Source organism: Nansenia antarctica (assembly GCF_963989245.1).
Source record: "Nansenia antarctica genome assembly, chromosome: 19".
Classification (NCBI taxonomy): Eukaryota; Metazoa; Chordata; class Actinopteri; order Argentiniformes; family Microstomatidae; genus Nansenia; species Nansenia antarctica.
Window position 1 is genome coordinate 7,937,124 of NC_137692.1, and position 26,690 is coordinate 7,963,813.

At 43.4% G+C, this 26,690-nt stretch overlaps 1 protein-coding gene across 1 annotated transcript; it reads right to left on the reverse strand.

The window, feature by feature from the left end:
- Positions 1-6,862: 6,862 nt before the first annotated feature.
- ncapg2 (non-SMC condensin II complex, subunit G2) lies at positions 6,863-25,058 on the reverse strand (the record flags this gene model as incomplete). The annotated part of the gene is made up of 26 exons (XM_080548916.1): positions 6,863-6,914; positions 7,082-7,184; positions 7,380-7,498; positions 7,591-7,694; positions 7,774-7,917; positions 8,571-8,758; positions 10,183-10,282; positions 11,590-11,730; positions 11,825-11,941; positions 12,024-12,197; positions 12,466-12,619; positions 12,740-12,810; positions 12,929-13,102; positions 13,314-13,396; positions 14,836-15,058; positions 16,003-16,155; positions 16,502-16,681; positions 17,617-17,742; positions 17,843-17,935; positions 20,701-20,857; positions 20,976-21,070; positions 21,145-21,279; positions 21,389-21,546; positions 21,672-21,786; positions 24,622-24,819; positions 24,978-25,058. The coding sequence occupies 26 exons, from the start codon at positions 25,056-25,058 to the stop codon at positions 6,863-6,865; spliced, it is 3,438 nt and encodes a 1,145-aa protein (XP_080405042.1).
- Positions 25,059-26,690: the final 1,632 nt, after the last annotated feature.

The following is a 26,690-nucleotide window of genomic DNA, read 5'->3' on the forward strand; positions in this document are numbered from 1 at the left end:
TAATCTCCATTTTGATCTCTTCTCCCATCACTTTAGCAATAGCAAAAATCAGGTCGTTTTGTATTTTGCCTGACGTCCCAGTAAACACTTTGTTTGTGGACAGGTGGTAATGTAAATCTGGGTTGTTTTCAGCCAGAAAAGAAAGAAGCTCAACGTAGTTTCCTCTGTTTGTGGACTCGGCGCTTTTATCGTGTCCCCTAAATGAAAGTTATTGTTTACCCAAAAACAGGACACAATCGATCAGTATTATCGATCAGTCAACGAAAGCTTTCGTTGTTGAGCTCCGTTTCCCTGCGCACTTTCAAAAGTTTCACATCTACCGGCATAGTTACGCATCTCAATAGTGAATATCAATAGTGCGTATCAATAGTGCGTATCAATAGTGCGTATCCAATCAAAAGACGTGCTGGGTGCTGACATAATTGAGCCTTACAGCAGGCGCCGTTGTTGCTTTTGCTCGCATCTACGTAGGTTTACTAGGTACGCCACAGGTTTTCTCGTTCCAACGTTAAGTTACAGGTCGTATCCGCGGCACCGTTTAGCGTGCAGGAGGGCAGATTTTGGAGCCCCCTAGCAACACATTTTGATTGGATAAAAGCTCTAACATAAAGGCCAGCCCTCCAAATCTCAATCGGAGACTGGAAGCAGCGCAACCAAGAGGAAAGCTATGAAATGAAGAGAATAGACTATGGGGAATCATTAATACATATTTGTGGAAAAAATATATTAAAATAAAATGTATATTCTGATGATGTTTAGGCCAGCAGAGAAGGCCTTGCTGGCCCTGACGGCACACCACTGCAAAATATATGTCTCAATGTTAAAATGCATTAATACTTTAAATGAATGTGCAACAATACTATGTGCAATATGACAACCCTTGTGTACATAAGGTTCAGATATATGAAAGGTTAGGATATTTATAGCATAGCATAGAGTACAGCACAGTGTTTTATTGTATAGTATAGTAGTATAGTAGATAGTGTACATAGCCTTTATTTATGTAAACCAGCTCTTTTCCCTTTTTTATTTTACCCTTGGCCCTCGTGTTTTTAGTCTTTTTCCAAGCAGCAGGGGTAAATTTCCTAAAAAAACAACAACTAAATTTCGTTGTATGGTACCTGGACTGTATTAATGACAATAAAGACCATTCATTCATTCATTCATTCATTCATAATACTGTTTTAAACTCAATACAAAATAAAATAATATATTTAGATGTCTTTAAAAGGCCAAACTGATTGCATCACTTATTAAGCCACTATCACTATAACAATACAGAATAAAATATATACATGTCTTTCAAAGAACAAACTGATTACTTATTAAGCCACTATCACTTACAGTATATCTCAAAAGTGAGTACACCCTTTAGATTTTTGCAAATATTCTGTTATATCCTTTCAGGGGATAACATTATCCTACTGAAACTTTGATATAACTTAAAGTAGTCAGTGTGCTGCTTGAATAACAGTATAGATTTATTGTCCTTTGAAAATTACTCAGTACACAGCTGTTAATGTCTAAACAGCTGGCAACAAAAGTGAGTACACCCCATAGTGAACATGTCCTAATTGTGCCCAATGATGTTGTTTTCCCGCCCTGGTGTCATGTGACTCGTTAGTGTTACAAGGATTCAGGTGTAAATGATAAGCAGGGCTGTTAAATTTGGTGTTTTGGGCACAATTCTCTCTGAATGCTGGACAACATGGCACCTCATGGCAATGAACTCTCTGAGCGGCTGAAAAAAAGGATTATTGCGCTTCACAAAGATGGCCTTGGCTATAAGAAGATTGCCAACACCCTGAAAATTAGTTGCAGCACAGTGGCTAAGATCCTACAGCGGTTTTCCAGGGCAGGTTCCACTCGGAACAGGCCTCGCCAGGGTCGACCAAAGAAGTTGAGTCCACGTGCTCAGCGTCATATCCAGAGGTTGGTTTCCAAAAATAGACGTGCGAGTGCTTCCAGCATTGCTGCAGAGGTTGCAGAAGTGGGATGTCAGCCTGTCAGTGCCCAGACCATACGCCGCACACTGCATCAAATCGGTTTGTATGGCCGTCGCCCCAGACAGAAGCCTCTTCTGAAACCGATGCATAAGAAAGCCCGCAAACAGTTTGCTGAAGACAATGAATTCAAGAACATGAGTTACTGGAACCATGTCCTGTGGTCTGATGAGACCAAAATAAACCTGTTTGGGTCAGATGGTGTCCGGCGTGTGTGGCGGCACCCTGGTGAGGAGTACCAAGACAAATGTGTTTTGCCTACAGTCAAGCATGGTGGTGGCAGCATCATGGTCTGGGGCTGCATGAGTGCTGCCGGCACTGGGGAGCTGCATTTCATTGAGGGACACATGAATTCCAATATATACTGTGACATCCTGCAGCAGAGCATGATCCCCTTTCTTTGGAAACTGGGCCGTAGGGCAGTTTTCCAACATGATAATGACCCTAAACACACCTCCAAGATGACAACGGCCTTGCTGAAGAAGCTGAAGGTTAAGGTGATGGACTGGCCAAGTATGTCTCCAGACCTAAACCCAATTGAGCACATGTGGGGCATCCTCAAGAGGAAGGTGGAGGAGTGCAAGGTGTCCAACATCTGTGCGCTCCGTGATGTCGTCATGGAGGAGTGGAAGAAGATTCCAGAAGCAACTTGTGCAGCTCTGGTGAATTCCATGCCCAGGAGGGTTAAAGCAGTGCTAGATAACAATGGTGGTCACACAAAATATTGACACTTTGGGCACAATTTAGACATGTTCACTATGGGGTGTACTCACTTTTGTTGCCAGCTGTTTAGACATTAACAGCTGTGTACTGAGTAATTTTCAATGGACAATAAATCTATACTGTTATTCAAGCAGCACACTGACCACTTTAAGTTATATCAAAGTTTCATTAAGATAGTGTTATCCCCTGAAAGGATATGACAGAATATTTGCAAAAATCTAAAGGGTGTACTCACTTTTGAGATATACTGTATATTCTCCTTCTTGGCACCACGTCCCATAAGGCTTCCCGTCACTACTCAGGGTTTTTCCTGGCTCAAAATGAGGCGGAGGTGGTACCAGTGGTGTTTGACATCGGGGGGGGGGCCCATGAAGCAGGGCTGTCTGGGGGTCCTTAAACGAGCATCAAACACTTAATTTCTTGCATTCTGGTGAATTGATATGCACCAATTTGTGCCCTTTCTCCATCAATTTATGGTGGAAATTTCATTATATATGTAAAGGAAAAAAACCACCTTCACTTCCTAGTTCCCCACCTTCACTTCCTAGTTGCGATTTGTAAAAGTTTTTTTTAAAAATAAACATTGTTTATTCACAAAATGCGGCTGATATTCTGTCGGCGCCTATCAGCATTCATTAAAAATCCTCCAATACAATAAACATTTTTATCTGTGTGTGTGTAAAATTCACTGTTAAAATACATAGGGGGAGGAGTCGCGGGGCGCCGGTCAATGCAAGTCTATGTCTAAGTCTATACTTTTCGCTTACACGTGAGCTTTTTTTAACGATGAATTGAGAATCAAGGACCCCAATTGAAATAAGCCAGTGGCTTTCTTGGGTTTTTATCCTGTTAGTTGACCTTGTATGTAATATGTACTTTCATGTACCTACTTCTGCAAATCTTCTAATAACATTTTCAATCAATCAATCAAAAGCTGTAGCAGCGCTCCAATTGGCTGTCTCTATTTCTCGGCCGGGTCGCAAAAAATTGCGTCCTGAATATCGGGTTGTATTGCAGACAATGCATTATGCTGAGGACTTCCTACTTCCGGGGGAGCATGGATTGAACGCACGCACGACTGCTCTCCTAACAAATTACGTTTTTTACAATGTAAGGAGGATTTATTTCTGTAAACAAATTGAACAAATGGATTAGAAGGAGGCATCTTTTGTTCCCAACTTGAGGATATTACAACTGGACCTATTACCGAAGTCAAACTTCGTTTGTGGTCGCAATCTCCGCACCGGCTGTGTTACCGCCAAGCTCCACCTGCTGCGTCGCGTCAACTCGCCATCGACGTTGCGTCAACTTCCCGTTGTCCAAGCTCCACCTGCTGCGTCGCGTCAACGTTGCGTCAACGTCAACGTTCTACTCTAGCTCCACTGGCATTTTTTGTATACGGGAATAATTTCACCCTTGACTGCAATTATGTCCACAACAATAACAACATCATACAGAACATTTTCCAATCAGGGTAATATTTTATCTACATATTCCCAAATAGATAGTTGCTAGTTCAGTAGATGTTCAACTAACTGTCAACAATATTTCAACTAACTAACCACTAATCCTAAACCTTGCCCTAACCTTAAATCTAACCCTATCCTTAACCATAAATCTAGTTACATACAAACGGAGATAGAACCTTATCATTCTAAACGGAGATAGAACCTTATCATTCTAAACGGAGATAGAACCTTATCATTCTAAACGGAGATAGAACCGTATCATTCTAAACGGAGATAGAACCTTATCATTCTAAACGGAGATAGAACCTTATCATTCTAAACTCCAGACATGTCAGATGATGATCATACCAACGTTTATTCATCTGATACATAGAGTATCCATTCCTGCAACAAGAGTTCACCACAGGTGCGGTGATTGACGCCCCACGGCGCCCACGTGGGGCGTCTCATTGTGACGTCTGCGTCCATCCACCGTCAAAAATCAAACTTTTTTGAAAGTCTACTTTGGACGCAGCATCGGACGCAACACTGACGCGACGCTACGCAGCAGGTGGAGCACCTTTCATTGATTACAATGCATTTGATCCCAATTTCGGACACAACGCACATTAGACGCAACGCTCGATGGCCATGGTGGAGCTTGGCCGTTAGAGGGGTAGAGGGGATGAAGAGGTCTGTACAGGGGGGTAGAGGGGATGAAGAGGTCTGTACAGGGGGGTAGAGGGGATGGAGAGGTCTGTAGAGGAGGGTAGAGGGGATGGAGAGGTCTGTACAGGGGGGTAGAGGGGATGAAGAGGTCTGTACAGGGGGTAGAGGGGATGGAGAGGTCTGTAGAGGTGGGTAGAGGGGATGTAGAGGTGGGTAGAGGTGATGAAGAGGTCTGTAGAGGTGGGTAGAGGGGATGAAGAGGTCTGTACAGGGGGGTAGAGGGGATGAAGAGGTCTGTAGAGGTGGGTAGAGGGGATGAAGAGGTCTGTACAGGGGGGTAGAGGGGATGAAGAGGTCTGTACAGGGGGGTAGAGGGGATGAAGAGGTCTGTAGAGGAGGGTAGAGGGGATGAAGAGGTCTGTAGAGGTGGGTAGAGGGGATGAAGAGGTCTGTACAGGGGGGTAGAGGGGATGAAGAGGTCTGTACAGGGGGGTAGAGGGGATGGCGAGGTCTGTACAGGGGGATAGAGCTATTCTCATGCTAAAATCGACTGTAAATCCAGATTTTAAAGTTGATATTCTTCCCCGTGGAGCATGCCCCCATAACCTGTGCCCCACCCAAAATGTTTAGCACCAGCCGCCACTGCATTCAAAATATAATGTTATATAAGGCTCTCAGGCAATCTGTACTTATGTATTCTCCTTGAGCAGTCAACATCAACTATCAGCTATTTCGCTAGCAAACACGAAAGCTAACTTATTTGTGAAACAGCGTTCCCGCCACCACGTCGGCGCAGTGCCGCAATTGCAGTTTTTTTTCTGTTTTTTTCTCAAAATTCCCCCGCGCCGGAAATCCAGCACCGTGCCGGAGAACTTTAAGCCCTGCATAAGTTAAACAAGGGCTCTTAAAACACAGGGCAGCAGCTCCCTCAGGAAAACACCATTCATAGATAGCATGAAACTAACAATATACATGAATTCTCTACATTTCCTACTATCACACATTAAAAGACACTTTGTTAAGTGTACAGAATATTAAAAAGAACAGCTGTTAAGGATTGGAAGGCCATCTCACATAACTCAAGGCAAAAAGGCTGAATATGCTGGGGGACAGCGAGGATGCAGTCAGTGGAGTGGGAACAGGTGTTGTTAGTTGGGAAGGAAGGGGCGTGGCCTGGGGCTATTGGTAATTGGAAAGTAATCTAATTTTAGACTATTTTAACAACCCAAACACAATCGTTCATCTAAGCGCTATGGCAATGGTGCTATGGTTCAGGGGCCGGTAAATGTTGTTTGGTGTTGATATCAGTCGGCGTAGGCTACGTAGTATGTATGTAGGCTACGTAGTTATATGCCGGCGGTGGCGGAAAAAGGCTGGCTTTAAATTAATCAACTGATCAAAATGCCAAGGTTCCATAGGCCAATATGTGCTCAACTGTGTGCTTACGGTGTTCCCTGGCTCCTGTTCTTTTTCTCAACTTGGATTAAGAACGGCGGGGAGAACACGAAGGATCTTCCAGACCATAGGCTATATTGAATTGTCGGAGAGTTTATAAAATAAATTAGCATATACATGGGAAAACAATTACATAATAGGCTAGGTGCACGATCTCCACTACTTCCTGAAAGGCACCTTGCATGAACATATCCTGTCTCACTCTATTGGTTTAATTGATTAATCAGCTGTGCGGTAAACTGTTGGAACACACAGTGCTAGTTTGTTTTAGGCACAGCTTCAAAATAGTAAACAACATTTCTATCATCAAATTGTTAATCCTACCCATATACTTTCATTAATTGAATTTCCTTCCACATTTAATTTATTTTTAGCAGTAATAACAATGCTATATTTTACAAACACAAAACTCTAGATATTTGATTTGACTCACATTTCAACCATAAAAACACACAAATTTGTAATAACAACAAATAACAACAACTACATTTGAAAAGAAAAACATGTCAATATCATGTCAATATCTTGATTATGGTCCTGGTGCCAAAATGTTTGAGAGAATGTTTAAGGCATCAGGATCTCATTTAATGTGTTGGTAGCAGATTCATAGATGGCTCTGGAGAGAGAGGAATTTGTTTAGGTTCACTTCAGAGGTGGTTGATTTCTTATTTCAACATGAAGAAGCCCTCTTAAAATTCCCTACTAATGAGCATGTTTTATTTATAACATATAGACTGCATTTGATTCTAACAACTCCTACAACATACTATAACTGCTAGTCACCTTTCGATGTGTCCCTCTTCTCCAGCTGTGACAGCGTAATGTTTCTGAAGTTGCCTCTGGACAGACACCGCAGTGATCTTCAGTTCTTTGTTAAACTTCCCAGCTGAATGAACAACCATGAACATCCATTAGAGGGAGCTGCACTCACTAAGAAACCATTCACAATAAGCTTCACAGAAAACAATATTATCCCTAAAAACAAATCTTCTTAATTAAAATGTAAATGAATGTGCTTCAAAAAAAGGTCCAATTCGAAAAAAAGCATACAAGGACACAGTTTCACAACAGTCTCACTCACTCTGTCTGATGACTGCCAGAATATGAATAGCTGCAGCCAAAGCAGTCAGACTATTGATGTCCCCTGAGTCAACGATGTCCCCTGAGTCAACAGATGAGTTCATCTGAGAGAGGAAAGCTCTGAGAGAGATACAGTAATAGTTAGATTTAGAGACCAAGCTGAGCCGGTGTGTCAATGAGTTCAACCTCTTGGAAGGAAGGGAGTAGGTTACCTGGTGACAGGGGGGGACTGGAGGATAACAGTCAAGATGATGCTGGAGAGGAAGGGCAAGTCCTGGACTGTCTCTGGTGCTCTGACCTCTTCAATGTGTGAAACCTTTAGAGCAGAGAGAAATACATCATATTAAGACAAAATCTATTTGCTTTTAAAATGAACATTCCCTGTTTCTTCTTACCTTTTGCAGGATTTTTCTGCTCTCTACAATGACTGCAACAAAGACAGTGGAGAAGACGTCATTCAAGGGGTTGGAGGTTAAGCCGTCCCAAGCCTGCACCACCTGGAAGAAGTTTCCCAGACCGGGCATAGCTGACTGGCACAGCTAGGACAGGGTACAGAGAGGGACGTTAGCCAATATCAAGAACTCAATGTTTCTGTGAAAAACCAACAAATGACCGAAGCAAGACTTCATTGTATGAGGGAAAAGTGTTGTGTTGATATGGCATATGGTATATGATATGGTGCCCTTACCTCCTGTGTTGATATGGCATATGGTATATGATATGGTGCCCTTACCTCCTGTGTTGATATGGCATATGGTATATGATATGGTGCCCTTACCTCCTGTGTTGATATGGCATATGGTATATGATATGGTGCCCTTACCTCCTGTGTTGTTATGGCATATGGTATATGATATGGTGCCCTTACCTCCTGTGTTGATATGGCATATGGTATATGATCTGGTGCCCTTACCTCCTGTGTTGTTATGGCATATGGTATATGATCTGGTGCCCTTACCTCCTGTGTTGTTATGGCATATGGTATATGATATGGTGCATATGGTACATATGGTATATACTGTACTGTACTGTAGCAATGACAAATAAAGTCCATTCCATTCCACATGGTACATAGGGTATATGATATGGTACATATGGTATATGATATGGTGCATATGGTATATGATATGATATACATATGGTATATTCATATGGTATATGATATGATATGGTGATGATATGGTGCCCTTACCTCCTGATCCTTACGCATTCGGAGAGTCAAGGCCTCCAGAATCTTCTGGAAGACGTTGGCCACAACACTGAGGATGATAGACGACTGGTCCCCCTGGTCCAACTCACTTGCGGCGTCCTCAGGAACATAGTTGTCTGCCACCTCGGTGAGGACCGAGACCAACAGGGGCACACACAGGTAGCCCTTCTCTGAGGGAACAACATCATCAGATCCACCAGATACTGACTACTTATCAAAATGAAACATTAAATGTCATATATAACCATCAGTATTGCTTAGACGTGCGGTCTATTGCAGAGTCTGGGTTAGGGTTACAGATGTGTCTATTGCAGAGCCTGGTTAGGGTTACAGATGTGTCTATTGCAGAGCTGTGTTAGGGTTAGAGATGTGTCTATTGCAGAGCCTGGATTAGGGGTAGAGATGTGTCTATTGCAGAGTCTGGGTTAGGGTTAGAGATGTGTCTATTACAGAGTCTGGGTTAGGGTTACAGATGTGTCTATTGCAGAGCTGGGTTAGGGTTAGAGATGTGTCTATTGCAGAGCCTGGTTAGGGTTACAGATGTGTCTATTGCAGAGCTGGGTTAGGGTTAGAGATGTGTCTATTGCAGAGCTGGGTTAGGGTTAGAGATGTGTCTATTACAGAGTCTGGGTTAGGGTTACAGATGTGTCTATTACAGAGTCTGGGTTAGGGTTACAGATGTGTCTATTGCAGAGCCTGGGTTAGGGTTAGAGATGTGTCTATTGCAGAGCCTGGGTTAGGGTTACAGATGTGTCTATTACAGAGCCTGGGTTAGGGTTACAGATGTGTCTATTGCAGAGCTGGGTTAGGGTTACAGATGTGTCTATTACAGAGCCTGGGTTAGGGGTAGAGATGTGTCTATTACAGAGCTGGGTTAGGGTTAGAGATGTGTCTATTACAGAGTCTGGGTTAGGGTTACAGATGTGTCTATTACAGAGTCTGGGTTAGGGTTACAGATGTGTCTATTACAGAGCCTGGGTTAGGGTTGCAGATGTGTCTATTGCAGAGCCTGGGTTAGGGTTAGAGATGTGTCTATTGCAGAGTCTGGGTTAGGGTTAGAGATGTGTCTATTGCAGAGCTGGGTTAGGGTTACAGATGTGTCTATTACAGAGCCTGGGTTAGGGTTACAGATGTGTCTATTACAGAGTCTGGGTTAGGGTTACAGATGTGTCTATTGCAGAGCTGGGTTAGGGGTAGAGATGTGTCTATTGCAGAGTCTGGGTTAGGGTTAGAGATGTGTCTATTACAGAGCCTGGGTTAGGGTTACAGATGTGTCTATTACAGAGTCTGGGTTAGGGTTACAGATGTGTCTATTGCAGAGCTGGGTTAGGGTTACAGATGTGTCTATTGCAGAGCCTGGGTTAGGGTTAGAGATGTGTCTATTGCAGAGCTGGGTTAGGGTTAGAGATGTGTCTATTGCAGAGCTGGGTTAGGGTTACAGATGTGTCTATTGCAGAGCTGGGTTAGGGTTACAGATGTGTCTATTGCAGAGTCTGGGTTAGGGGTAGAGATGTGTCTATTACAGAGTCTGGGTTAGGGTTAGAGATGTGTATTGCAGAGCCTGGGTTAGGGTTAGAGATGTGGAGACACTCACCAGAGAGGAGCACGGCGGAGCACAGGTTAAGGACCTGACCTTTGAACTGCTCGTCACCAAGACCCACCCGGATCATGTCTCTGTACAGTGTTAGGAAGCTCTGCTCCAAACAACATCACCACAACATACAAGAATTAAGCATCATTCTCACTCAACAAAAGAACAACAACACAGTCATATAGTATATAAGTTATGGAAGCAAACCCTACAGAGATGGGACAACGCAAATCTGACTGACTTGCTTTTTTTGCGACCATACTGTACCTTTGTGCTTATTGGCAGATAACTATTTATTGAAGAAGCCAAGCCACTTACCCACTATTAGTATCCAAGTGTGGGTTCAACACAACAATACAGTACGTGAAGCAGGAAAGATAAATGGCAGCTTTATTGTCCATATCTGATCTAGGCAGCCGAAAGGTGACAGGCTGGAGCATGACGGCACAAAGGCAATAAGAACAGCAGGGCTCCATGGTGGTCAGAGTGAACAGGGCTCCATGGTGGTCAGAGTGAACAGGGCTCCATGGTGTCAGAGTGAACAGGGCTCCATGGTGTCAGAGTGAACAGGGCTCCATGGTGGTCAGAGTGAACAGGGCTCCATGGTGTCAGAGTGGACAGGGCTCCATGGTGGTCAGAGTGAACAGGGCTCCATGGTGGTCAGAGTGAACAGGGCTCCATGGTGGTCAGAGTGAACAGGGCTCCATGGTGGTCAGAGTGAACAGGGCTCCATGGTGTCAGAGTGGACAGGGCTCCATGGTGGTCAGAGTGAACAGGGCTCCATGGTGTCAGAGTGAACAGGGCTCCATGGTGTCAGAGTGAACAGGGCTCCATGGTGTCAGAGTGGACAGGGCTCCATGGTGGTCAGAGTGAACAGGGCTCCATGGTGTCAGAGTGGGAGGAATGTACTTGTTTGTCTGCTGAGGCGTTAGAGTGGACTGGAGTGGAATAATCAATAACCAGATGAGATTTACAGGGTAGAACAGATAGTCTAAGAACAAGGAGAAAAATCCCCACAATGCTCCAGAGATCAGCAGAAATACTGGATAAAGCCGTTATTGCAGACAGTAGCTGCATTTAACGTGATGACACAATGCCTGTGTCTTTAAGTCTCATATTTGATGTCTCAACAATGCTTTATTCTACCTGTGTGCAATGTTTTATGTACACCATCTCTGTCAACTACGGTAACTAAATGTAGGCCAGGTTTTGTATTGTATTTGTTTGTGGTGGATGTTGTATGCCTGTGAACAGGTCACACTTGAAAATGAGCCCTTGGGGCTCAATGTGTTTTTTACCTGTATAAATAAAGGTTAAATAAAAAATAAAAATAAATTAAAAATGCATACATTAAAATAAAATGCTGGTTGGATGGTGTTGGGAACCAAATGTAATCCCATCCTCTCTTACCTCTACAACCTGCCTAGCGAGGGCCAGCTGGTGCTCAGACACGCCCCCCTCACTGGGGCGCACTAGGAAGGGCAACACCCTCTCAGCAGCCCATACTGCCAAGTTCTCCAGGGACACCAGGTATTCCCTCTCCTCTGGGAACTGGGATAACAGAACAGTAGGACCAATACTGGGCAGGCACAGACATCTAGATTTGACTTTAGCGACAATGTAAGTAATTGGAGGGGGGGCTTACTTTGTGCTGTAGATGGGCACTAAGACGGCCATGAAGAGTGACGGCTCTCCACGCTGTCTCTGCACTGGGAACACTGGCATCAGCCTCAGGAGAGCTCAGGCAGGAGGACAACACTGACTGTGGAGACAAACAGTACACAGGTTCAAGTACAAAAAGCCAAATCTGAACCTGCTGTTGTATCTGATGGTTTCTACTGTACCCTCCAGGCCGCCAGAGCCTCGTGGAGCTGCTTGAGCGGACCCTGACTGAGGGACAGGATGCTATCCCGGGTAGAGGTGCGGCTGAGTAGGTACTCCAGGTAATCTAGCCCCAGGTCTGGTTTGGCCTCCACCGTCTCCTGGATGCGCACCTTACGTTTTGAGTTCATTTTGCCCTGTGGTAGGATGGCAGCAAACAAAATAATATTTCAGGACACAAACTCAACTTCTTTTGGTTAGCCAGAGCAATTCAGTTAACTACCGGTATGTACAATTACAATCAGACAAAAACATGACCAACACTACTTTTCCCTTTAAAGGCCATTGAGGAGCCCATAGTCCAACAGCATCCTTTTCAGCTCTGACCATTTTAACCCTCCAGCACCTATGGATCTGGAGGCACCTGTGTCTCTCTCTCTACAGTGTGTGTAGTGCTCAACTCACCGCTGTCTTGGGCAGAGCCTCAGAGAGCCAGTCAGTGATGAGGTTCAGGACATCTGCCGCCTGGCCCCAGGTGCAGAGGCAGTCTATCTCCTGATTGTACTGGGATAGCTTGGCCCCACACTCTAGCTTCTTCAGCCTGGACACAACTCCACAGCTGGTAGACATGGACCAGAGAGACAGGTCAGCAGGGTTGCAACAGGGTTATAGTGAGAGAGGGAGGGAGGGGGAGAGGTGAAGGTAATAGCACCATGTTTAAAATGGGACCATGACTGACCTGAAAGAGGGGACAGAGACTGGGGGCAGCAGGGAGGCCAGTTGAAAGAGGGGGACAGTACAGCGCTCATCCTACGGGAAAAAGTCAGAAAAAAAGAGGAAGAGTGAGAGAGCAACGGAGAGTGTGGATACAATTTCAAAACTTGATGAGGTGTAACAACCACAGGGTAAAAAAACAGTGTGTCTGTACCTGGAATGCTCTGAAGTACTTGGGAATGGCGGAGGCAAACTTAGCGGTGATGTGTTTAAAGGCGTCTTTGTTGAGTTCCAGGGGTTTCCGGATGCTTCTCCACAAGATCACCACCACCTCCAGCAGACCGGCCATGGAGGCTGTGTCCTCTGCTGACAGGACATTCTGGAGAACCTGCAAGGACCTCTCTTTTAAGTTTTAACACCAATTTCAATGTGTAAAGAAACTTGTATGTGTATTCTGGATATAATATACCACCACAGTTCGAATAGCACTTGCATGAATACACTGCATTGACAAGCAATAGTGTCTAGGAAAGAATCTTGTGATCCAAATCTGTTCACCAACTCTTAATCAACTTGAGCACTATACTCTTGACTCTTACACTTGTATTCTCCTTGTTGTTCGTGTCATCTTCACTCTGGATGCAGGCACTCAAACACTTCCGATTGGTCAGCATCAGGTTGACTGGAACATAGAGGTAGAGAGGCCTTTATATATAGATAGAAAACACACAGTGCATTCGGAAAATATTCATACCTCTTCACTTTTTCCACATTTTGTTGTGTTAAATGTAAAATTGATTACATTTTTAAATACATTTTTAGAATGTGCCATACATCCACACAATACCCCAGAATGACAAAGTGAAGATTTGTTTTTACATTTCTGTATATTTATTCAAATTAAAATACATATACAGTATACCTCATGTACATAAGTATTCAGACCCTTTGCTATGACACTCGAATTTGAGCTTAGGTGCATCCTGTTTTCATTGATCATCCTTGAGATGTTTCTATGACTTGATTGGAGTCCACCTGTGGTAAATTCAATTGATTGGACATGACTTGGAACAGCACACACCGGCCTATATAAGGTCCCACAGTTGACAATGCATGTCAGTGCACAAACCAGGCCATGAGGTCGAGGTCTGTAGACCTCCGTGACGGGATTGTGCCGAGGTACAGATCTGGGGATGGGTACTAAAAAATGTCTACAGTATTGAAGGTCCCCAACAACACAGTAGCCTCCATCATTCGATAGGAGAATCTTCCAGAAGGACAATCAATCATCCATCTGTGCAGCAGTCCACCAATCAGGCCTATAAGGTAGAGTGATGAGACGGAAGCCACTCCTCAGTAAAAGGCACATGACAGCCCGCTTGGAGTTTGCCAAAAGGCACCTAAAGGACACTCAGACCATGAGAAACAAGATTCTCTGGTCTGATGAAACCAAGATTTAACTCTTTGGCCTGAATGCCAAGCATTACGTCTGGAGGAAACCAGGCACAGGACAATGTGCAACAGGACAATGCACACAAGCACACAGCCAAGACCATGCAGGAGTGGCTTCGGGACAAGTCTGAATGTCCTTGAGTGGCCCAGCCAGAGCCCAGATCCAACATCTCTGGAGACCTGAAAATAGCTGTACACCGACACTCCCCATCCAACCTGGCAGAGCTTGAGAAGATCTGCAGAGAAGAATGGGAGAAACTCCCCAAACACAAGTGCCAACATTGTAGCGTCATACCCAAGAAGACTTGAGGCTGTAATCAATGCCAAAGGTGCTTCAACAAAGGTCTGAATACTTATATACATGAGGTATTTCTGTATTTTAATAAATATACAGACATTTAAAAAAAGTTGTTTTCACTTTGTCATTCTGGGGTATTGTGTGTGGATTGATGGCTAATTATTTTAATTTAATCCATTTTAAATTGACTCTACAACACAACAAAATGTGGAAGAAGTGAAGGGGTCTGAATACTTTCCAAATGCACTGTATACCACCTATGACCTTAACAAAGGTCTGAAGTTAGTAAGTTAGTAATATATGGATACAGTCAATTAAGGATTTATATCCATCCCCATGTGAAGGCATGTGTAGCTTCAGGCCAAACTCACTTATGTTGGTCGGGTCTGTGTAGAGGTGGGCATACTGGTAGAACTTTCTGGCTGCCATGGGATTCATTTGAATCAGAGTGACGCATCGCTCAGACCAGATCTTGTGAGGTTGGTTGACAGGGAAAAAGGAGTCGAACAGGAGCTTGACGATCCTCTTGGAGATGGCCTCGGAGTCGACAGCCAAACGGGACAGCAGGTGTTCCATGGAGCAGACATTCCAAAACTGGGGAGAGGGAGGAGGGAGCATCCTGCATTATAACATCACACATTTCCAAACCATGCGTTTCCAAATTGCAGTCATGTTCATCATGCCAATTTCAATCTTTCAGACCTATTTTATTGGTGTGAGCATACGTTATAGCACACTGTGGACCGGAGCTCATCAGGAGTGGGAGAACATCTGTTGCTACAGTTAGGTCATGTTCTCACATGAAAGTCCGAATCGAGACCCGGAGCAAGTGGATGAGTTCGCAACATTGTTGCATAAATTATTTCTCTGATTTGCGTTCTCACAGCCCTTTATGTAAACGAAGTAACATACGCAATCAAAGCAATCAAAGCACGCAATCGAAGCAACAGACGTGGTAGTTGATTGGTCAGAAATGTTTTAAATTGTCCGTTCGTCTCGCTCTTATCCAGATCAACACGCATGCGCTGTTGTTTTCCTATGGACTGCCTATAGCAGCGTTCTCACCAAAAGTGAAGCGAAGCAAAGTTATGGATGTGTCGTTTGTAACCGGAGCGAAACCACCCTTTTCAAGCGGAGCATCCGTTGGTTCTTTGCTGCAGGAGCGACTTCGAATGTGCGTTCTCACAGCTGCAAACGATGCAGAGCAAACACATTTTATCCTAAACTCCGATTCCAAGTGAAGCAAATGTTCTAGTGAGAACACACCCTTAGTCTATAAAGGTCTGTAATGCACTACTTGCTTAATTTATTAATTAGCCTATTTTGAAATAACTCCGGTCTCATCGGGATGGGCTAGAACCGAACCAGTCAGGGTTAGGGGTCTCATTGTTTACAGGTCTGTTTCGGGTTTAGGTCTCTTTATTTCAAATAAGAACAGGTCGGTTCGGGTTCAGACCTATACTGTAGTTTTAGATTCAAAGAAATCCCCCAGACATACACAGCACAAACTACAGCATGGGGTACGAGTCCTGTCTCACCTTGGCAGCCCTTACTGCTTTGATCTTAAGCAGCAGGTCCATGAACGCCACGCGGACTTTCTCTGAGGTGTCATGAAGACTGTTCTTCATAGTGGGCAAGAGCTGTTCTAGCAGAGGGTGGCTGAAGCTGTTGTCCAGAACAATGGTCAAACACTGGAGGTCAGAGAAAACAACCAATAAGCCACACAGTATGAATAGGATTGGAAATGTAATGTTACTTGTGTGATAATGTGTTTGTGTAACTCAAGTCTGTGAAAACAAACATTTCCTCCAAATGTCACTTTCAAACTAACATTGATTCTTGAGACTTTGTGTCTTGTCGGTTGCCTGTGTACTTGGATCCGTCATGTTTTGTGTACTCATCAAAATGTTGGGTCAAAACCAAATATCACATGACCATATTGTAAAAATAGTAAATACCATTACATCTATTCTACCCTATTCTCTAACTATGTAGCACCCGTCATGAGAAGGGGGTCAGAGTTGACAGTAGTCGCACCAGGAAGACAGAGGCACGGACGTCCGGAGAGCTGGTGTCAGACGCCAGTTCCCCCACCAGCTTCTTGAGGAAGTCAGTGATGACGGTGGCGGGGATGGTCTCCCAGAAGTTGGCCAGAATCTTACACACACCCAGGGTGGCTGTGGACCGCACCAGGGGCTGGGGGTCCTCAAGCAGGCGCTGGAGATCACACACACATATTGAAATGTATCAAGTATCAGTATACAATACAGTTAGGTCCATATGTATTTGGACACTGACAGAATGTTTGTTATTTTAGCTGTTTACCAAAACATATTCAAGTTACCGTTATATACAGACTTAAAGTGCAGTCTCTCTCTTTAATTTGAGGGTATTCACATCCAAATTGGAGGCAGGGTTGAGGAATTCCAACTCTTTAATATGTAGCCCCGTCTTTTTTAAGGCACCAATAGTATTGGACAATTGACTCAAAATATGTTTAATGGGCCAATGTGGGCTATTCCTTCATTATTTCTTTATCAATTAAGCAGGTAAATGGTCTGAGTTGATTCCAAGTGTGGCATTTGCATGTGGTCAAAGGAGCTCTCAATGCAAGTGAAACAGGCCATCCTTAGGCTGCAAAAACAGAAACTAAATCCGTCAGAGAGATAGCGGGAACATTAGGAGTGGCCAAATCAACAGTTTGGTACATTCTGAGAAAGAAAAAAAATAATGCACTGGTGAGCTCAGCACCACAAAAAAGGTCTGGACGTCCATGGAAGACAAGAGTGGTGGATGATCACAGGATCCTTTACATGGTGAAGAAAAACCCCATTCACAACATCCAGCCAAGTGAAAAACAGTCTCCAGGAGGTAAGCATATCATTATCCAAGCCTACCATAAAGAGAAGACTTCACGAGAGCAAATACAGAAGGTTCACCACAAGGTGCAAACCATTCATAAGCCTCAAGAATAGAAAGGCCAGATTAGATTTTGCCCAAATTTTTTTTTTTTTTTTTAACAGTCCAGTTCTGGTAATTGCCTTCAAAGGATTGTCGACAAAGTCTTTTTAGCATTTTAGTTATGATTATGTTAATTTGTCCTTAACTTATGCATTTAATAAAAACATGCTGAAAATAATGCAATGACTTACCATGAGCATGTCCAGTTGTTTCTGAATAATCTCATCCAGCCCCTCGCTGTTCTGGCCGGGGTCATGGAGTGGGAAGGCCTCAGTGAAGAGAAGAGTGGCGTTGGCCCGTACCTCTGAGTTGGTTGCCTACAATCACAGAGAAGAGATTCATTCTAGTCACTCAACTGGCAAACAATGGACAAACACTGCCAAGTAATAAAGTGAAATAAAGATGCTTTGACTGTACAGTCAGGGCACTCCAGAGGATGGGTTTGTACAGTCTGTAGAGCATCTCATCCATCCCCTGGCGGCGCTTCTGCTCGTGGAAGTAGCTCAGTATCTAATAAGTGGAACACACACACACACACACACACACAGACACACACACTTTAAATGTACCGTACATGAATGGTCTTTATTGTCATTAATATAGTACAGGTACCAAACAACGAAATTTGGGAGGGGGGGCTCCCCTGGTGCTAGGAAAAAAACTAAAAACTAAAAACAAGAAGGGAAAAGAGCTGGTTTACATAAATAAAGGCTATGTACACTATCCACTATACTATACTATACAAATAAAACACTGTGCTGTACTCTATGCTATGCTATACCTATTCTAACATTTCCTATTCTCTGAACCTTATGTACCCTAGGGTTGTCATATTGCACATGTGTGTTATTGCACATTCATTTAAAGTGTCGCAGTTTGCAGGTTTGAAATGTACACAGTTGTGTTTCAGTATTACACTTGATTTCAATCTAGTAGCTGCCATCAATTTGTCTAGATTGTCCAGGGCCTAGAACCTAGGTCTTTGCTGTGTTCAGGGCCTGAATGGCCCTGGGGTAGAAGCTGAGCTTCAGTCTGTTTGTCCTTGCGAACATGGTCCTGAACCGCCTGTTCGAGGGCAGCCGAGCAAAGTGTTCGTACCCAGGGTGGGATGGGTCTCTGGAGATCATTCTGGCAAACTAAGCAGCAAAGAGGTTTGCTTGTGCGCTGACTACAACCTGGCCCTCAACACCAGCAAAACCAAAGAGATCATTGTGGACTTCAGAAAGACTGGACGCTGTGAACACTCCCCCGTCTACATCAACGGGATTGAGGTGGAGCGTGTTCGCAGCTTTAAGTTTCTGGGGGTCCATATCTCCGAAGACCTCTCTTGGACAGGACCCTTAACACCTCTTCCATGGTCAAAAAGGCGCAGCAGCGCCTATGCTTCCTAAGGAGACTAAAGGAAGTCCAGCTGTCTACCAGGATCCTGACCAACTTCTACTACTGCACCATTGAGAGCATCCTCACCAACTGCATCACAGTGTGGTACGGCAACTGCACTGTGTCTGACCAGAAGGCCCTGCAACGGGTGCTGAAAACCGCCCAGCGCATCGTTGGCACCAAACTCCCTTCATCAAGGACACCTCCCACCCCAACCACGGACTGTTTCACCCCCTACCTTCAAAGAGACTCAGGAGGTACGGGATCCTCAGGTCTCGCACCAGGTCCCTTCCCCCCGCACACACACTATGACTCTCAATACCCCCCCCCCCCCCACCTTGGGATACTAAGGACTATACTTGATTCTATGGACTATACTTGATTCTATGGACTATACTTGATGACAATGACAATGACAATACCTGTCGGCTGCTCATCCCTGGTTAATGTGATCACTCTATAACCTTTACACTACTGATGTTTACATTACTACCTTTGTACTACTGTATATTGCACATCTCCTGACATAGCTTCTTTTATACTCTGCTCATTAGATACTGTATATAAACAGGGGTGCACATAACTTTTTGGGGCCAGTGCTCAGAGGAGCACCTAGGGATGCTGCTTGGTGCTCCCCGAGCTCGCGAGTCACGACCCGTCCCACAGGATGGATGAAAAAGGGATACATGGATAACTTATATTAGCAAAACGACATTTATTCATAAATAAAGATGAACGAACAAATGATTGTGTGCAAAACTGAGGTTAATTTTGTTGGTTATGAATCAAAGAACAGTTATTGAGTTTAAGACGATTTAATCAAAGTACAAAACATATATACAGATACCAACAGCTGGATCCTATGTCTGCTCTCCTCTGCTGGGCTGGGCTGGTTAAGAGACCCCTCTGCTCTTGTGTGAAGGTCTTTATGGCCTTTTCGTATGCAAATATCTACCAGTGATCCTATCACAGTCACTACAGATGCTTGGGGTGTGAAAAGGGAGAGCCCAATATGATGTCACCTGGCCTTAAGTCAGGGGGCCTTAAGTCAGGGGGCAGGTCACAGACCACAAGAGCCATTCCACAACACTCCCCCACAGCATATATACAGGCCCATATCATATACAATCCATGCATGTGTGTGTGTTTAAGTAGAAATAAACTACAAAACAGAATAAACAAATGCAAAATCAAATGACTGCTCTTTAAGCATGAAAGTCTGTCAGACTCCTTTAAACACAATGAAATCAACTGACATCTCTTTAAGCACTGCTCTGTTCTGTAAACACTGAAATCAACTTTTCAACAAAAAGTTACAGCCTAAGCATTTATTTATGCTACAAGCTTAATCGTCATCATCACTGCTCTCTTGACTGCTGTAAATTATCACTGTCCTCAATTTTAACCATGGTAGAGGATGTTTTTTTTGTGATAAACTTTTGTTTTTGTTTTTGGTGCGCAAAAGCGCCCTCATGCGGCTGATCTGCCGCGCAGCATGCATTTTGGCGACGCATGCGCACTGGCGCACCAGTTATGTGCACCCCTGTATATAAACTACCTCACTGTACATAGCTCATAACTCTATATTCCCCATAACTGTATATACCTATAAACTACACTGATGTTTACAATACTACCTCTGTACATACTGTATATTACATAGTTACCTATCACTACCTCTTGTTCTATTTCATGTCCTTATATCACTATTTGCACTTCTGGTTGGATGCTAAACTGCATTTCGTTGGATTGTACTTGTTCTCTGCGATGACAATAAAGTTGAATCTAATCTTGTGTAAGCCTATGCAATTTTCTTTTAAAAAAAAAGAAGAAGAAGAAAAACATATTGCATGCAGTCAAGTATCTTTTATTGTAAGCCAAATGTGATAGCTCACCTGTCTGACTTTGGCATGAACAGATGAGCTCCTGTTCAGCAGAATCCCATGCTTCATCAAGTCCTGGATACAGGTACTCTCCATCTCCTGCAGGAACACTCCAGAGGCCTTCTTCCAAGCCTTGAAGTAGATGTCTGCTATGTGACCAGTCAGGGACCTGAGGAAGGGAAAGCAGTTCAGAACTTTCTGGAAATTGACACCCGTCATTGAATAGTAGACTAGACTGGCCTCCTGTCACCTTCCATTGAATATTAGGAGACAAGAATAGCACTCACTTGGAAAAGAACTTAAGCTGGTTCTTGATAGTTTCATGGATCATGGGGATGAAGTTGACATTCCAGCCAAAGAGGAACACTATGAAACGCTTTCCCTGTCAGAGAGAGTACATCAAGGTGACCATGATGACACACACAATCATCAAACTGCACAATAAAACACACTTACATCATCGCTTTTGATGAAATGTACGTTGAGGAGGCATTGGAGCAGCAGATCCACCATCTCAGTACTGTCCTCCGATCCAAAGTCCATACAGAGCAGCACATCACGGAAGCCCCACAGTCTCTGTATCTGAGCACCCTGACAACAGAGACAACACATGGTTGATGGAACGTAAACAGGTAAATACAGACATGACAACAAGACAAAGTATTTCACAGACAGACAGATAGACAGGGCTGTGTCTCACTGGTTTCTTGAGTGTCAAGGTCTTCTCCAGGCAGTCATGGAAGGCAATGCGGCCAAACTCTTCTTTCCCCTTGAGTCCCTTCCTCCACCATTCCTCACACAGCCTATGGACAGCCTGCTGAAGGCGCACCTCAGAAGCAGGGAGGGAGGGCACCACATCTGAAGGTTGGGGGATGAGAGGAGGGGTGAGACCCAATTAGAGGGTCTTAAACCATTTCTCAGGTATGAAAACAACTGATTTTTCTTTTATAAGCATCCACTACAGTTAGTACTGTAAAATTCACCAATAAGTATGTTGGCACATTCCAGGAGAGAGTCGTACGTGTCACCGTCTTGTATGACATCCAGAGAGTGTGTTACCACTAGTGTAACCACCTCTATGACAGACATGGTCCGTTGCTGTAAAATATAAATAAAAACACAGTGAGAAAAAACGTAAGACTTCCTTCACATACAAATGGCCAATCCCAATTCACCCCTAGCCCTTCGTTTTCACCCCTATGGCTCGATTTGCGCGTTCACGTTTAGGGGGAGGGCTATCCCAATTCATATTTCATCGAGCCATGGCTTCATTTCGAGGGCTAACTATGACTTTGTTTCGAGCGATTCCAGGACCAGACTAGCTTCGAAGCCATAGGGGTACGCTACCCCTTGATTCCAGGATGCATTGCGAATCATCTACAGAAATCTTATGTCGCTCTATTCAATGCGGAAATGTGATTTTACTTTCTCTGTAATTACCTATTAATAAAGATTTTAAAAATTATGATAACCATCTTATTATCTTAGTTTAATGTCATTACAATGCATTATAGACCTTTTATTTATAACAAGCATAACCAAAAAAATCGCTTTTATGTCGGTGCTGTGTCTAACGTTACAGTAACGCAACACTGCATGACAGTCGAGCATTTCAGAGATGTACAATCATAAATCAATTATTACCTGTGGCGTTTGACAGCGGATGATGGTACACATATGTTAAGTTATCTGTCAAACGTTCGGCTGACTTGTACATGATGCGCATTTTTACCTATTTCCATGTAGCGGCACCCGCAATCAGTTGTTATTATGTAATATTATTAATGGGTTGTATCATTCATTTAAATGCATTATAGACCTTTTCTTTATAACAAGCACAACAACAACAAAACGTTATTATGCCGATGTGCTGTGTGTCTAACGTTACAGGCTGCATGACAGTCGAGCATTTCAGAGATGTACAATCATAAATCAATTATTACCTGTGGCGTTTGACAGCGGATGATGGTACACATATGTAAAGTTATCTATCAAACGTTAGTTTAATGTCATTACAATGCATTATAGACCTTTTCTTTATAACAAGCATAACAAAAAAATTGCTGTTATGCCTGATCACTTCCATTAGACTACTAAAGCAAGACACCGGAGCACTCATATCTGCGCGTTTGTCACAGGCTGACAGTCACCCTGTTCCTCTGCCCCATAGAAATGTGCGCGATTAACAGAGATGTACAATCATGAAATAAATTGTGGTGTTTGACAGCGGATGATGGTAGACATATTTAATGTAAAGTTATCTATCTAAAGTTTTCAATCCACAGGCTGATATGTGCATGATAGGCATGATAGACATTTTTGATGGAGGGCAGTGAGCCGGAGACTCATCAAGGACATGTAGTTAAATAATGCAGTGGACAGCGGCTGTTTCTCCAGCGTTCCTGTCACTTCGGATTTCGGAACGTCATAAAATTAAATATGTACGTCATGCATTTTTCCATGTTTCCCATTGATGGTGTAAATTTAACTAAAGTTCAGCCGCGAAGTTGTTGCACTGTTGTCCTAAATCAGTGCAGACTGGCAGGGTAGGAGCACAGGTTTCATACAGGTTAGAGCGCCGTTATTCTGTCATGGTCTGACAATGAAGCATTGTTCTTTTTTATTTGATGACTTGTTTGATCGATTGATGAAGTTGTGAATGAGTCGCGAGCGTCAATGCTTTTCTACGATACTCCTGATGACGTATCAGTCTTGAAGGGTTGTCCCTCTTCCATGATTTCTCAGGTGTGTTGATAATAAACGAAAAAAGATGCTTATAGCACACGCAACAGAAATAAACACAGCTGAAGGCATTGCGAGATGTGAGAATTCGCCGGCAACATAACGCGTCACCCGTACCGCGTCTATTTAACCTATGACCGGATCTGGTAGGGTCGGAAAAACCTCGCGGGTCGGAAAATCCGGTACTTACACCGTCCCAATTCATAGGGGTAGATTTCAAGGGGTATGGCTTGTGGCTCTGTTCGAAGGCCTTGGCTTTGAATCGAGTCACACTCGAAAACGAGCCATAGGGGTAGAAAAGGGAATCGGGATTGGCCCAAAGGTGTCAAGAAAATGTGAATGCATACAAACAACACCAGAACCATACAGACACAGACAGAACAAGCATGAAACAACTACGCATGCCATGAGAGAATGTAGATCAACCTAGGGGGAACTAGCCAGCACATATGAATCTTTGGAAGGCATGGGACATGTCAGCTTGGCCCAGTGCAGCTCACCCAGCTTGCACTGGGCCTGGTCTTCAAGATACGCTACACCACAAAGACACCCAAGTACCTGTCAACATACTTCCAAAAAGTGAACAACGTCCACACATACAATACCAGAGGAAGCTCCACGAACCACGTTCAACCGCGTTGCACCACAAACAAGGGGTTAAACTCGTTTGCAAACTATGCAGTAAAAATGTGTAACGCCCTTCCTATAATCTTAAAGGAGTGCAAAACACTGCCCACCTTCAAAACCACTCTCAAAAAACATTTACAGGAGGCTGCAATCCGTAACTGGATCCTCTAAATCAAAAATCAGATTAAAAGACCCGAACTACCCACTGTACATACTTTGTGTTTTGTCCCCCGCCCCCACCTGTGGTGTATGTCCCCACCTGTCCTACCCGCTGTACATACCTTATGTTTTGTTGTATTGTTCTTCCCATGATGGATGTATGTTTATCTTGTATATAGTACTAGTTATTTGTCTGTATTATCTTGTAGATAGTACTAGTTTTTTTGTCTGTCTTACATGTAACGATGAATTGAGAATCAAGGACCCCAATTGAAATAAGCCAGTGGCTTTCTTGGGTTTTTATCCTGTTAGTTGACCTTGTATGTAATATGTACTTTCATGTACCTACTTCTGCAAATCTTCTAATAAAGTTTTCAATCAATCAATCAATAGCCTTGCTCTCACCCGGTGTGGGGACACCACCACCACCTCCATGTCACCTTCGTTGTCCTCATCTAACCCAGCCTCCTCCCAGCGCTCAGGAGGGCAGTCTGCCAGCAGGCCTCGCAGCAGGGTCGCCAGGCTCTTCCACAGAGCCTCTCTCTGGCCTTGGGACAGCTCCTGCAGGACCTCCTCCAAGTCAAAGGGCTCTGTACTGTCCTTCTGAACAACTCAACAACACACACAGGATGAGCACCAAAGGCAACCAGTCAGTGTTCTGTGTATGGTGTGGTGTTGAAAGAGTGAACAAGAGAGGGCATCGTATTTAAGATGAAGGCTGTTCATAATCGTGGTGTAATCTTTCCAAAGTCAGAACTTACGTGGAGTTTTTCAAAATGTAGAAAGTCCTCCACATTCTCCACGCAGACCGAAGCTAGAAACGCCTCTCGCTTCTTCGACATCGTTGTCAAACGCCGTGAGATAGATAGAGATAGATAGTTGTAGTTGAAGTTGAAGTATGTAGTTGAAGTAAGTAGTTGAGGTATGTTGAGATAGGTAGCTATGTTGTAGTTGAATCTGAATAGTTGAGACAAAAACAAAACAACGTTGAAGGTCTCGAGCTCGACCGTGTAACCATGTCAACACAGCAGCGTTAGCCTGCAGAGGCTTTTTCTGAGGCGTTTCTGTTTGGTTTTTTTGTTAGACATGAACGTCATTTCTTCTCGATCTAAATTAAATAATATCCTGCTCACTTGTTAATAACGGTTAATAATCACCTGATAACTTGTTAATAACGGTAGATAATCACAAACCTAGATTGTTGTTGTGTGTGTCACAGCTTCCCCACGGCAGCGCGCGCAAATTTGGATTTGATGACGTCAGTCGTCTGTCTCCTCCCTCCCGAGCTTCGCCGAACAGTACCATAAGATGGCCATAAGATGGCGCCCGCGTGCTGCTGCAGGAGAACCTTCTGTGTGTCCTATGTATTAACTATGGTGCCTGCTGTGCACAAAGAGGCCAAGCAATTCATACAGGCAATGCAATTCGTCATCAAAGATAACAGTGACGACCCTATTCCCCCTACCCCTTTTCTTTCATTTCAAAATCTTTACTTTTATTTCTGTCACTATGTCTCTCAATATTTTTGTTGATCGTTCATTTTTGCTTTGTGTGTCTTGCTTTGAACCACATTCATAGACCATAATAGACATAATAATATGTGTACAGCTAAAATAATGGAAAAAAACTGTAGACAAAACATGACATGATTGTACAAGTTGCTGAAACTGAAATAAAAACGAAGTATATATAAAAGAAACGAAAAAGATAACAGTGACCTTTTTTCAGTACTTTAACCCTTTATTAACCAAAAGCCATTAGGACACTTATTCCAAACTTGAAAATGAACTTCCTGCCAAAATGTTTTTTGTCCAGTGAGTGAAGAAAGAGTGTTTTTATAAGGCACAACAGGATAGATTACTAACAGTATGCTATGCTAACAGTATGCTATGTGATGAGCGTGGAATTCAGGTGTTCCAAGAGAGACAGTATTCATTGCATGGCTTACACAGTATGGCACATTCTGTCATGTTTTTGACAAATAAAGACAAAACTTCACACAATGCTGAAAAAAAGCATAATCCAATAACTAATGTGTCTGCTGTAAGATCATTCAAATATTTCTCTATTCTTTTACAATGCAATACAATAATCAAACTCAAACTCTTATTAATTAGATATACCTGTATGTCAATGCAGAATATATACAGTACATGTACACATTACAGCCCTGTAATACCTCTTCCTCTTCAAACATATTGCACTGAATCCCCCCAAAATATACTGTAGGCCTATAACTAGTATATGTATTTATCCTTTGAGGATGTGCATTTCAGTGGTGGGACTTATGATCACTACTAGTAAGCATAAAGAACACATGGACGTAAACAGAGACCAAATAACACATGCATGACAACATGTTTTAAATAAAACAAAAATACTGATCATACATGCTTAACTACCATAGTAGCCATATCTGTTCCTTTGGTGAAAATAAGTGTTTATTATTGGTGGATATATAACCATAGTTATAG